Genomic DNA, 14,594 nt, shown 5'->3' with positions numbered 1-14,594 from the left:
ACAGGGAACGGAGAAGAATTGAGGAATGAAGAAGGGAAGGGGATATCGGCAAACGTGAGTGGAGTACTCCGGAGTGCGGGGGGGTTTTTTCTCCCCTGCGACTGGAAGGAGTACGAATCACTTTGGAGAGAGGAGAACTTAAAATAACAAGATTACCGGTTTTGTGGAGCTCTGGAGAGAAGAGGTGATGGAGAAATTTAGGAGGGAGGGTTTGAGGCCCCCCCTCCCTCTGGGGAACAATGGTGGCGTCCAGCTTCCGCCTTCACTATGAGAATCTTGATGACATCACTTCCTTGACTTCCTGGTTGACTAACTGTACTCTGGACTCGTTGCTCCTGTGAGTGCCCCTGGTGGATCCGGAGGAAATTATAAGGATACTGTGCTTGCCTGAGGATTTTGAAAATTTTTTTAAATGGCAAAAGGTCAGAGACCAACTGCTGGAGAAATGGAGAGAATTCTGGAAAAGTTATCTAATATGGACAAGAAACTGGATGAAATAAGAGCAGAAATTGTGACTATCCAAAAGGATTTAAAGGATACTCAACAAGTCTCAGCAGAAAATAAGCAGAAAGTGGAAGGTCTGGAGGGTGAGATGCGGGCAGTGCAGAAAAGAGGGAGACGACAAGCAATGCTGTGCTTGGACTACAGATGGATAAAATGTCTTATTTCCTTAGGTTTCAAAATTTGGAAGAAGTGGACCAAGAAGACTTGAGAGATGTTGTGACTAAACTGTTGGGAGAATTTCTTGGGAGAGGTGTTGATTTTATGAATTGGGATGTGGATCGAGTTTATAGAGTTAATTCACAATATGCACGCACGCATGCAGTTCCTAGAGAGGTTCATGTCAAATTTGTGAAAAGAGAGACGAGAGATGAAATTCTTAGAAAACATAGGAGTGGGGCACTGACTTATAGGGGCAGGGAGATAGCCATTCTGAGGCAGATTCCCAGACAGGTACGTGAAATGAGAAAGAAATATTACTTTTATCAAGCAAATTGTACCAGAAGGAGTGGGCTTCAGATGGCTGATGCCAGAGGGATTGATGATTTTCCGGGAGGGCATTACGAAAAAAATTAGTACAATTGCGGAGGCTGCGGCCTACGTGGGGGAGCACAAAGCCCTCCTGGATTTAGATGGCCCAGGAATTGAAAAAGGGGAGGTTATAGGCCATGGGGCGGAGGCGGGTGCCGGTGGTGCCCTGGAGTTGGGTCAGGCTGAACCCAGAGTTCTGAGATCCAAAACTAGGAAGTGACAAAGATATTTGGTATTGTGTTGGTTTTCCTTATTCTCTTTCGTATGATATTCTGATTATTCTTGACCCTTCCTTATTGTGTATGTAAGATTGAAACTTAGCTACTTCGTATCACCTGCTTGCCATATGGCTGTTGTATGTGTTTAAAATTTTGAGTAAAATTCTTATCATGTATAAGAAAAATGAAAATTTACCATACCTGATATGTATTTGCATAAATCTTTTTTGACCAATAAAAACTTTTTATAAAAAAAAAAAAAAAAAAAAAAAACAAAGCAAAATCAAACTACCCGCAGTTCAAACCCCCACAGCAAAAGAAACTTCCAAGTACCGGTAGTTACAGATTTGTGCAACTACTTAGAGAGGGCATATGAGGAAACACTGTGTCATGCACCACATGAAGCGAAAATTTCTCAGGAAATAAGGAGCACAGTCCAGAAAGGGAGTGGGAGACATTAAGGTAGCACAACCTAAAACTGGATAGGAGACAGAGGAAGAGAGTTGGGACAGCCAGTTCGTAGAATCTCTCAGGACGTATCCATTAGGGAGAGAGCAGTAAACGTTTAGTACGGCAAGATTCTGTCTATTGGATGTAAGCAAATGAAAGACTGAACTTCGGCTGGATTTTCTTTGTCTTTCTTGAGCTAAGCTTGACACATTGTGCTTCTTTTTATTTTTCTGATTTTTCTTTTCCTTCTGTCCAACTCTGAAAAATATTGGGAAGAAATTGTGTTAAGGGTCACAGGGCTTCATCCATTTATTCAAAAGCAAGATTATTTCCTGAAAACTGAACCGAATTTCGTATGGAGGAAAACGTCAGCCAAAGAAATTCTGAGTTTCAAAATAAGCCTGATCCAAGCAAGGCTGCAGGGAGGAGGTGGGGGGGCTCTCCAATGGATTTCTATGGTGGAGACACTGGACAGGAGCTCAGAATGTTATCCATCTCTCCATTCTAAGTTCTGCCTTCACTTTTTTTCCTAGCCATGTGACTTGTAATCAAGTTTAAAGATGGGAAAGAATTCTGGAAGCTGAGTTCTATAAACTTTTTTACCCATTCCACCTAAACCTCAAAATCCATGATAGGCAGAAGGCATGGGTGAAATGCAAAATTTGTTACTACCGGTTCTGTGGGCGTGGCTTGGTGGGGGGGGGTAATGTGACTGGGTGGGCACGGCCAACTTTTTTTTTTTAACTTTTAAAAGCATTTTTTCTACAACCACTTTGGCCGAGAAAAAATGCTTTTAAAAGGCTCTTCTGAAGAAGCCTCTGACGATCAGGCAACTCAGCTGGGATCATCAGAGGAGCCTTTTAAAAGCATTTTTTTACAACCTCTTCGGCCGAATAGGTTGTAGAAAAATGCTTTTAAAAGCCTCTGACGATTCCAGCTGAGCCGTGCGATCATCATTGGCTTTTTTTTTTTTTTACTTTTAAAAGCATTTTTTCAGCTGAAGAAAAAATGCTTTTAAAAGTTAAAAAAACCTCTAATGATCGCATGGCTCAGCTGGGCATGGGGAGGGGCAGGGATTTTTGGTACCGGTTCTCCAAACCAGCTGCCACCTTTGCTACTGGATCAGGTGATCCAGTCCGAACTAGGAGTATTTCACCCCGGTAGAAGGAACGAATAACTAAAAATTGAGAACCAAGGATTTAACTTTCCCTTTGGTGTCTCTGGATTTAACTGCAGTATTTTTCCTTGGTTTTTAAATATTTTCTCTCAAACTCACTCAGCAATAGTAAGAATTAAATTTAAAAACTAAAAACAAAATGATGCTTAATTGGACAGTTAAGTTTCCATTTTTGACTTTAGTCCACACTTTTTTCATACAGAAATGAATTCATGCAGAAATAAAGGTCAAACATTAATACAGATGCACGCAGGTTTTCAATTACGTTAAATCTCAAAGGCAAAAAAGGTTTAGTGAAAAAGTAAATGTATAGTGCAAGGAAACTATTTTTTCTTTTTCTTTCCAGCCTTTCAAAAAGTGAGTCTACAGGTAGTCCTCGTTTAGCGAGAATTAGAACCAGCAAAATGGTCACTAAGAGAAACCGCAACTCTGGTTACAATCTTATTTCAGTTTTCCTTTACTTTACAGACCTACCAAGGTTACAAATGTGATAACTGGGCATAAAGTTACTTTTATATCACCACTGTAATTGTGATTGCTAAATGAGGCAGGCAATAACATGTGGTTTCCCTGAATTTAGAAAACCTTTTCAGTCTAGTGAAAAGAAGGACTAGTGGTAACATGATAACAGTGTTCCAATATTTGAGGGGGTTTCTACATGGAAGAGGGGATCAATCTATTCTCCAAAGCACCTAAAGGCAGGGAATAATGAGAAAGGTTGATAAATGATTAGAATTCAGGGTGAAGGGTAAGATTAGATATAAAACATAAAGGAAAGAAAATAAAAAGGAAAGAAAAGGGAAAAAAATATTAATGTAAACATACAAAATGTGTTGGTGGAAGAGAACTAAAAGTTGTATAAATCCAGTGGTGGGATTCAGCCAGTTCGCACCACTTCGGGAGAACCGGTTGTTAACTTTCTGAGCAGTTTGCCAAACTGGTTGTTGGAAGAAATCATTAGGGCAGAGAACCGGTTGTTAAAATTACTTGAATCCCACCACTGTATAAATCTGAAACCTGGCCAATATTCTGTTCAGAAAAAAATGTATTGTATGTTTGTTTGTGTGTGTGTTAAAAAAAACAAAACACTTTTTACAAAAAAAAGCCAAAACGAAAGGCAGAACAAGAAACAATGTATAGAAACTAATCAAGGAGAAAACCAACCTATAATTGAGAAGAAATTTCCTGATAGTTACAGAAATTGTGGGTGCTCCATCAATGGAGGCTTTTAAGAAGAGACCGGACAACCAATTGACTGAAATGGTATAAGGTCTCGTGCTTATACCATTTCTCAGGTTGGACTAGATGATCTCCAAGGTCCCTTCCAACTCTTGTTATTCTGTTTCGGAAAGTGACAAAGAATTCCAGAAGTACCACACAGTTCTTATAAGACCACAGACAGATTTGCAGCGTACATACAGAACTCCCTACATGAGATTTCAAGGACGTTCAGAAAAGTTTTAGATAAAGACAAAGGTTACTGCTTTGATAACTACATCCATCTTAGCCTTCAGTTTAAAAATACGGGGCTGCTATTAACTCACACTGTGTTTCATCCTGCCAGGCATGTTTGCCAATAAAGTTGAATTCAATTATTAGTAGAGATTAGTTCCTATACCTTTCCACTTCTGAACTTTAGCACCAGCAATTAAAATATAAAATAGCCCAGTCAAAACTAATCTTTGTTTTGGTCAAACTTTAAAAGAGCTTTGCCATCATCCGCCAATATTATTTTTCTAAAGAGCAACAGCGCCCTCTAGTGAGGACAAGAAAAAAATCTACCAAAATTGTCAAGGACCACCAAATATACATTAAGGGTGTTTTTAATCCTGCTTTTCTATGCAACAGAGCCTACAAAAAGAAATAACAATACAAGTTTGTTCACCAAGAGATCAACATTTTAAAAACATATTGATAATTAAGAAATTGAGCTTGACCATGTCACCTTTTTTACTGAAATACAAAAAAGAGTTTTTCTTAACTTAGAGGCAGAAACTCAAAAAGGAAAGTGAAGTTTAAGAAAACTAGAGATGATTTTATTACATGGCTTAGGAATGTAGGTCCATGAAGATTCAGGTCATGGTTGTCCCCTAAAGATGTTTTTTTCAAAAAGCAACTGGACTTTCTTTGTTTTTATTTATTTATTTTGTCAAATACATATTAAATAATATATATAAGCATAAATTGAAAACATAAAATGAATACAACTAAAGGGAACATTAGGACAGGAACGGTAGGCATGCTGGTGCTCTTATGCACGCTTCCTTTGTTTTTCCTTGAAGACGTTTCCCTTCTCATCCAAGAAGATTCTTCAGTTCTCAGTTCGCTCTTGAATTGAACAAGCTTCTTGGATGAGAAACGAAACGTTTTCAAAGAAAAACAAAGGAAGTCCAGTTGCCTTGCAAAAAAGCACTTTTAGGACATGCTCCTGAAGCCTTTTGACATTCACACAACCATCTGCCTTAATCACACTATGAGTAAATGGTAATTATGGGAGACTAAGTACAAGATCACCGCAGATGGGGACTGCAGCCAAGAAATTAAAAGACACTCGCTCCTGGGGAGGAAAGCTGTGGCAAATCTAGACAGTGTACTAAAAAGCAGAGACATCATCCTGCCAACAAAAGTGTGTATAGTCAAGACTATGATTTTCGCAGTTGCAATGTATGGCTGTGAAAGTTGGACCATAAAGAAGGCTGAGCACCAAAGAATTGAGGTCTTCCAACTCTGGTGCTGGAGAAGACTCCTGCGAGTCCCTTGGACTGCAAGGTGAACAAACAAGTCAGTCCTAGAGGAGATCAACCATGACTGCTCTTTAGAAGGCCAGATCCTGAAGATGAAACTGAAATACTTTGGCCACCTAATGAGAAGGAAGGACTCACTGGAGAAGAGCCTAATGCTGGGAAAGATTGAGGGCAAAGGAAGACAGGGACAACACAGAACGGGGTGGCTGGATGTAGTCCCTGAAGCAGTCGGCGTGAGCTTAAATGGACTCCAGAGGATGGTAGAAGACAGGAAGGCCTGGAGGAACGCTGTCCATGGAGTTGCTATGGGTCAGACACAACTTCGCAACTAACAACAACAACAACAAAAGTACTAAGGATGTGATATCCAGAAAGCAAAAGCTTTCTTGAACTCCAAACCAACCTTGACCACACCTGAAAAGCATGCTAAGAACCATAATTCTGGAGTGGAAACACTGATGACTGACATATTGAAATATCACTAAGTTAGAGAGTCAAAATAATCTAGAACGTTGCTTATTTAAAGACCAAGCAAGAACAAGATTCCCTCTGTGGGGAATCATTTCTTCTTTTAGAAGACAATCTTCGTGAGAGGGAAGGTTTGTTCTCTGAGCTTGTGTAACGAAACGTTCAGAAACGAAACCACAAGCTCAGAGAAAACTTCCCACCCTCATCCTACACCCAAACCACAGATGTGCGTCCCTATTGCAAGGCAACCTAACTTCTGCACTTCGTTCCCCAATAAAATAAGAAATATTCCAGTGGTTTAAAAAGCTAGTAATTAAGAAAGCGAGTTCCCACGCAGATAAGTGGACCAGTTGCTTTCGTGGTGTAGAGACAATAAGTTGGTCCTTAACACCAAGGAACTTATAGTGGATTATAGAAGGAATAGATCAGACATCCAGCTCTTGGTTATCTATGGAGACCAAGTGGAGCAAGTGGCCAGTTTGAAGTTTTTGTTTTTTTTATTTATATTTATATCCCGCCCTTCTCCGAAGACTCAGGGCAGCTTACAGTGTGTAAGGCAATAGTCTCATTCTATTTGTATATTTATATACAAAGTCAACTTATTGCCCCCTCAACAATCTGGGTCCTCATTTTACCTACCTTATAAAGGATGGAAGGCTGAGTCAACGCCTGGTGGGACTAGAACCTGCAGTAATTGCAAGCAGCTGTGTTTAATAATAGGCTTCTTACAGCCTGAGCCACACCGCGGCAAGTTTCTGGGTGTTATCATAAAAGAGGACCTCACCTGGGGTGTTCACATTGCAGCACCGGTCAAAAGGGCCCAGCAGAAATGATACTACCTGAGACTTCTCAGGAAACAACAACTGAATGAAAAACTACTGGTTACCTTCTACCGCTGCACAATGGAGAGTATTTTAACTTACTGCACCTGTGTATGGTTTGCCAATTGCCCAGTAGAATAGAGGACAGTGCTCCAGAGGGTTAACGTCATTGCCCAGAGGATCATTGGTTGCCCTCTCCCCTCTTTGGAAGAGCTTTATAGCTCCCGCTGCCTTAAGAAAGTTCAAAACATTCCTAAAGATCCATCTCATCCTAGGCACCCTTTTTTTTTTTTTGAATTATTACCATCCGGCAGGCGGTACAGGGCAATAAATACAAGGACAAATAGGCTGAAAAACAGCTTCTATCCCAGGGGAGTAACTCTATTGAATTCTACTGTATAGTGCAATATTAATCCAATATCGGGTTTTCAATTTCAATTGTATAGCATGTGAAGGGTGTGTGTTTGTGTTTTATTTTTATAGTTACAATGCACACTGAAGATGGCATTTAATTTCGTTGTACGAAGTGCAATGACAATAAAGTAAACTAAACTGAATTATCCTGGCATCTAATGTTCAGTTGAAAGTAATGAGATTGTTTTCTTGGATAAAGTTTAGATGGTCAGACAGAAGAGGGCAGTATCCAGATGGCCCTGAGCAGGGATCTCCAACATTGGCAACTTTAAGCCTGGAGGACTTCAACTCCCAGAATACCCCAGCCGGCTGGGGAATTCTGGGAGTTGAAGTCCACTAGGCTTAAAGTTGCCAAGGTTGGGGACCCCTGGCCCTGAGAAATGACTTGTGGATACATTTACGGTACCAATCAGCAGCTCCTGAAGCAAACCTTATCTCTTGTTGGCCTCATGAGTGGGTGTGTAATCAAGACAAGCACCTTTAACGTGGTATATAGGCAGATACAACTAGCACACCTACATTTCACCTGAAAAAATATCCAGGTTTGGATCCAACTTGCATACATTACATAAGGAAAGGAGGGGGGGAGGGAGGGAGGGAGGGAGGGAGGAAGGAAGGGTCAACACTCAATGATGGTTGAATGAAGGGTTGGCTGCACCTACCTATTCCTGCATTTGCTCCTGTGATTATGATCACCTTGCCACTCAAATCTCGGCCTTCCAATACTTCCATGGCCGTAGTGTTGCCGTCATATTTCTGCTTCATGTTGGTTTTCATGGGATTATCTTCCACGGTGAATGCCATTCTGGGATCCAGGTATGTGGTCCTCTTGTTTATATGACTTTGAAGCAAAACAAGAAGGATTTTTCCATGTCAATACCTCATTTTATTACCACCAACACAGCTACATACCCATACTTTAAATCAAAACATAAACTCAACCTTGAAGCAATCAAGAGAGCCATTTATATCACACTGAAAATATCAGCTCAATCAGGTTTAAGTTTCATACCATTCTATACCCTACAATGGACATCTCTGCATTAGTGGAGTGGCAGAGGTAGAAGACCTGGTTCACATTCTATATGATTGTTGCTTGTATTAGAGGGTGAGAGACAAGCATCTTGGTCTATATACCAAACGAATGACCCATTGGGATCCCCCATATCAAAACAACTTACCTTATGTGCGACTAGAATCTGAAAATAACATTTAACACAGCACAGGAGTTACGCAAAATGACTCGGCTGAGATCGGCATATGTGGGATTAATTGGGATAGATTGTAGGGGTGATACCGAAATATAATTTTATCATATTTTATTTATCTATATATTAAATTTTGAACTATGGTGCTGGAGAAAACTCCTGCAAGTCCCTTGGACTGCAAAGTGATCAAACCGGTCAGTCCTAGAGGAGACCAACCCTGACTGAAGAGGAAACTCAAATACTTTGGCTACCTAATGAGAAGAAAGGACTCACTGGAGAAGAGCCTAATGCTGGGAAAGATTGAGAGCAAAAGAAGAAAGGGACGACAGAGAACGAGGTAGCTGGATGGAGTCACTGAAGCAGTCGGCGTGAGCTTAAATGGACTCCAGAGGATGACAGAGGACAGGAAGGCATGGTGGTACGTTGTCCATGGGGTCGCGATGGGTCAGACATGACTTCACAACCAACAACACCAATATATTAAATTACTGTATTTTATTCCAGTTTCATTTTAAACTATATTTTATTCCAATTCCATTTTAAATCGTATTTTATCCAATTCCATTTTAAATTGTTTTTATCAGGTTTTAGTAATAATTTGTCCCTGGAACTCTGCACTTTGAGATGGCCCAAGGGCTATTCAATAAAGTAAAGTTTCATAATTCAGAGAAGTAGTGCAAAATTAAATGGTGAGAGTCTCTTTGATCCTAGTGACTCTGCTTCAGTAAAGATAGAATAGCAGAATTGGAAGGGACCTTGGAGGTCTTCTAGTCCAAGCCCCTTGCTCAACAGGAAACCCTATACCAGGGGTGTCTGTTGTGTCTTGCCCGCCCTCAGAGCAGCCGGGGCCTTCTTACCTGCTCCCGCACACTGAGGAATGTATGCCTCCCGGCCCCAGTCCTGGCTCCATGCCCAGACAAACTGCAGAAGAAGGAGCACCTCCCGGCCCCAGCCCTGACTCCATGCCCAGGCAAACGGAGCAGCTAGACCCCTCCCCCTCCTCCACAGCAGGTGAGCCTGAGGAGGGTTTATTACCAACAGCTGATTGGTGTGACCCTCGCATCAGAAGATTGGATAGGCGGAGGCAACAGAAGGAAGGGAGGGGCAGGCCTTAATGAGTGCTGAGTCATGGAGCCACACCCCATGGCCTATATAAAGGATCTGCTTTCTGGCAGTCTCTGAGTCAGGCAAAAGTCAAACTTATCTTGCTGAAGTCACTTACTGGTCTCCTGCCTGCTCTGAGGACTTTGCTAGGACTTTGGGCAGAGCTGCAGAGGCACGCCTGATTCGGATTTCCCGGACCCAGCCGTCAGCGGAGGAGTGGGACACGACAGTGTCCAAACTTGGTCCCTTTAAGACTTTTGGACTTCAACTCCCAGAGTCCCTCAGCCAGCAAAGCTGGCTGAGGAACTCTGGGAGTTGAAGTCCAAAAGTCTTAAAGGGACCAAGTTTGGACACCCCTGCCCTATACCATTTCAGATGGTATCAATGGCTGTCCAATCCCTTCTTAAAAAGTGTTGCAGCACCCATAAATTCTGGAGGTTAATCCATTCCACTTATTAACTGTTCTAACTGTTAGGAAAAGTTCAGCTATCTATAAGAACGACATCAGTGACAGTAATTTTTCAGAAGCAATCTTGGTATAAATACAGTGAGAATAAACAAAAATGGTTACAAATACAATTAGCTCCTGGAAGGAGAAACTAAAAAAGAAACTTCATAGGAAGCCTCTATAATCAGACACCTCTTTTGCATGATCTAAAAATCCAGTGGCACTTTAGGATATCCAATCCTTAGTTATATCAAAGCAACGGAGGAACTACTTACACGAACGCAAGTCTTCCTTTTGTTACAACAGCTCCTATGCCGAGATTCCTCTCAGAGTGTGTGAAAATGTTTCTAAATCTCCAGCAGGACATTCTCATTTCTTAAAGCTGTTTAACAAGTCGGCTTTAACATTGCAACACAAAAGATTCTCATTTAGATAAATTCAGGTGTGACTTTGCGAGGGTGTAGAGTTAAATCGTACAGCAATAGCACTTTAGACCAGAGGTTTGTTTCAGAAGGTACTGACCAGTTCTGGAGAACCGGTAGCAGAAATTTTGAATAGTTCGGAGAACCGGTAAATACCACCTCTGACTGGCCCCACCCCCATCTATTCTCTGCCTCCCGAGTCCCAGATGATCAGGAGGAAATGGGGATTTTGCAGTAGTCTTCCCCTGCTATGCCCACCAAGTCACACCCACAGAACCGGTAGTAAAAAAAATTGAAACCCACCATTGCTTTAGACTTATGTACCGCTTCACAGTGCTCTAAGTGGTCTAGACAGTCAGCATATTGCCCCCAACAATCTGGGTCCTCATTTTACCGACCTTGGATGTATGGAAGGCTGAGTCAACGTTCAGCCCCGTCAGGATCAAACTCCTGGCAGTGGGCACAGTTAACTTGCAATACTGCATTCTAACTACGGCATTCTAACCACTGTGCCACTATAGGTAGAGTATATGAGTAAATTCCTTTAAAAAAATATGCGAGGGTAGAGTAGAGTAGAGTAGAGTAGAGTAGAGTAGAGTAGAGTAGAGTAGAGTAGAATAGAATAGAATAGAAGTCTGTTATTAACACAGCTGCTTGCAATTACTGCAAGTTCAAGTCCCACCAGGCCCAAGGTTGACTCAGCCTTCCATCCTTTATAAGGTAGGTAAAATGAGGACCCAGGTTGTTGGAGGCAATAAAAGTTGACTTTGTATATAATTGTTGTGACCCAGGTTCCTGGACCCAGACTCCTGGACTCGGATGATTCAGAAAGTGAGGGAGAAGACCTGGCAAGCCCTGCTTCTCTTGAGCCCTCTCCCTCCCTGGCACCCACTCAAAGGGAGGAGGAGGGGCCGGCAAGGCCTGATTCTCCCAAGCCTTCTTCTGATTTGGCAACGCCCCAAGAACAGTTTTGGAGTGATGCAAGATTACGAAGACGTGATCGACGTGCGCAGCAGCGGAAGGGTTGGGACAAAGCCAAGTCATAATTGTCATGCAGTGACATCTGCAGAGACTATAAATAGGAGGCGGGACTTCCTGGTTTTTTGTCTTGGACAAAGTAATGAATTTGGGCGGGCAATCTGTATCAACGGAGGGAAGAATATATTCGTGAGTAATTCTGGCCTTATCTGTAATTTCCTTGTTATCTCCAGAAACTTGGCAGGCCCGTGGGTAGACGTAGCCAGGACATTTATATATATGTAAATAAATCAGAAAAGGAGGCCTCTGACTGACTCTTTGCTGGGAGTATTGGGGGAAGGGAAACAGAACAATAATATACAAATGGATGAGACTATTGCTTAACACAATGTAAGCCGCCCTGAGTCTTCGGAGAAGGGCGGGATATAAATTCAAATAAAAAAGAATAGAATAGAATAGAATAGAATAGAATAGAATAGAATAGAATAGAATAGAATAGAATAGAATAGAATAGAATAGAATAGAATAGATTATTGGCCAAGTGTGACTGGACACACAAGGAATTTGTCTTTGGTTCATAAGTTCTCAGTGTACATAAGGAGAATAAAATACATTTATCAAGAATAAAAAGATACAACACTTAGTGATAGTCAAGGTTACTAATTGTTTCCTAATACAAATCGTACTAGGAAACAAATAAAATCAACATAAATTGAAAGATACAAGCAACATGGTTATAGTAATAAGTGGGAAGAGATAGATACTAGCAAGGAAGAGAAGACTAATAGTAATACAGTCTTAGTAAATTATTTGACAGTGTTGTGGGAATTAGTTAATTAAAAGGATAGTCTAAACCAATAAAGGAGAATGTTTGATGCTCAGGGTTGAAATCAGGGGTCCTTGGTGCTCTCTGAGCCTGGATGTTTTCTCACAGATATTTCATTGCCCAACTAAGTAACAGCATCAGTGCACTGATGTTACCTAATTGAGTAATGAAACATTTGCAAGAAAAAAAGCCTATATTGCTATAATATAGATTATTTTAAGTTTTCGCCCTGCTTTTGTCCAATGGGAAAAATCTGGCTGTCCGTTTTAGAATCTCTCCCCTTTCAAAGGCCCATTCCCATAATCCTAAGGAAAAAGGACTTCTTTTGTGTCACTTCTAAGCTGTAGAATGACCTCCTTTAAAAGAACAGTTCACATTCAACCTTCCAGGTTCTCTTTCTAAAAAAAGCACCAAGAGACGTTTATTTTTTGCTTCGTCTTTGAAACCGGTGCTTCATCACTTTTTTTTTTAAAGACTTGTCCTGGATTTTGTGAGTTTTATTGTTTTGCCTTGCAATGCAACTTCTTAATCCTTCTTCACAGCAAGGCAGAAGAAAGTAATTAATAATTTCAGCATACACTGGCAAACCCAATGTCTGTTATAAAGGCACACAGAAATATGCAAAAAAAAAAAAAAAAAGACTGCACACTTACTTCATCTTAACAGAATGTATCAGCACCGGATTTAATCAACAACAGACCACAACCTAATAGTGTTACATATCTTTTCCTTGTCGTTGCTTTTAATAGCAAGTAAACGCAGATACCTTTAAGAGGATTTGCTGCTTGTCGTTCTGTTACACTTCAAAAAGATCACAGCTAACATTTCTTTGGGGGGGGGGGGAAAGGTAGTTTACATTCTTAGGTTGCTATTTAAATTATATACATACGCTGTTACTATTATATAGCTTAAAAAAAAACAACACGACCTGTTGTATTAACAGACATGATAAACATCAGGGGTGAAATGCTACTGGTTCACACCGATTCAAGCGAACCGGTAGTGAAAAACTACCAGTTCAGGCAAACCGGTAGTAAAAAAAAGCTACCAGTTCATCCAAACTGGTATTTCGGATGATCAGTTGTGCCACACGGTTTATATTAGCTAGAAAGCAGGAAATGTATAAAACGCTCATCTTGTAACCCCAGAAATTGTGTAGAAGAAAAGCCGCAAATAAGTCCCCAAACAAATTATACATACTTACACTACTAGCAATATACAGTTTGCTGATTTGATGATAGAACACTGTACTTCATAAGCCATGCTGAGAGAATTTTGGCTAGAAAAGTGGCCAGTTAGCACCCTTTACATGCGTAAGTATTCAAAAAATGGAATTTTGAATGGAATTCAACAAATGAATGAATTCAACAAATGAATTCAACAAATGAATGAAATGCTGAAAACCCTTTCCCTGAAATGGGAATACTGTTTTTGCAATCAGAAAAAGATGCTGTCGATTTTAAGGAATAGAGAAAAAAATTAATTCTATACCAGGATAACAAATTCCATTGTTTTAGTACATATAGAGTAGGACGAGTGATCATTAGGATGAGATATAGGGAGAAAAAAAAAAACCCCAAATGTTGGACAATAGACAAAGCAATTAAAAAAAAAAAATTATCAGACACTCCATAAGATTATGAAATAAGTGCAGTCCTTGTCCCTATTTTGATAGTTTGTGGGGAAGTAAAGAAAGTAAACTGTTACTTTGAACAGTTCATGTAATCATGTAACTGATATTTTGTTCTGGGTACACACAAAAACAAGCCACTTTAACTTTCTAAGTTAAAGTGAGTAATCTGCAATGCCTGCATATATCAAACCACGCAACAGGGCCTATGTTTCTATGGTCGCTATAGGAGGAGAGGTGGATGCCAAAATACTGCTTTCTAGTGAAGTTAAATCACGCGGGACAACTGTCCCCACCCTGCTGTTCTACTTACCTTCCCAAGCCTCCTTTTTCCGCACAAAGTGCGCATTTGGTACACACTGTGTATGCGGTGTGCTTTTGGCGCACACCACACATATGTGGGAAATGAACCGGTGGCAATCCATGTAGGATTTCACCACTGGTAAACATGATCTGTTCTATTAACAAACGTGGTAAGCAGAATGTCTTCCTAATATTTAATACCTACTATTATAACTTATTCTAAGCCATTTTTCCTCTCTCTCTGCTGACTTATTTTCATTCTAAATCAACAATATGGGCCTTAAGTCTCACTCCAACAATCTGTTTTTTTAGTTCCTCTTACCTCCCTCTTTGCTATGAAGATAAACTACA

At 40.6% G+C, this 14,594-nt stretch overlaps 1 protein-coding gene across 4 annotated transcripts in view; it reads right to left on the bottom strand.

Moving 5' to 3' along the window:
• The window catches only part of WWOX (WW domain containing oxidoreductase), a 736,218-nt gene that overhangs the window by 709,729 nt on the left and 11,895 nt on the right, over positions 1–14,594 (bottom strand). For 2 of the 4 annotated variants that reach the window (XM_058155164.1, XM_058155166.1), the window contains exon 4: positions 7,987–8,165. In XM_058155164.1, the coding sequence (XP_058011147.1) occupies positions 7,987–8,165 (179 nt within the window). Of the gene's footprint in view, positions 1–7,986; positions 8,166–9,389; positions 9,485–10,359; positions 10,437–14,594 lie in introns of those variants that run through there. The other 2 variants (XM_058155167.1, XM_058155165.1) reach the window with 2 other exon arrangements.

Source organism: Ahaetulla prasina, chromosome 12 (assembly GCF_028640845.1).
Source record: "Ahaetulla prasina isolate Xishuangbanna chromosome 12, ASM2864084v1, whole genome shotgun sequence".
Lineage (NCBI taxonomy): Eukaryota > Metazoa > Chordata > Lepidosauria > Squamata > Colubridae > Ahaetulla > Ahaetulla prasina.
This window is presented reverse-complemented; position numbering and strand designations above follow the sequence as displayed.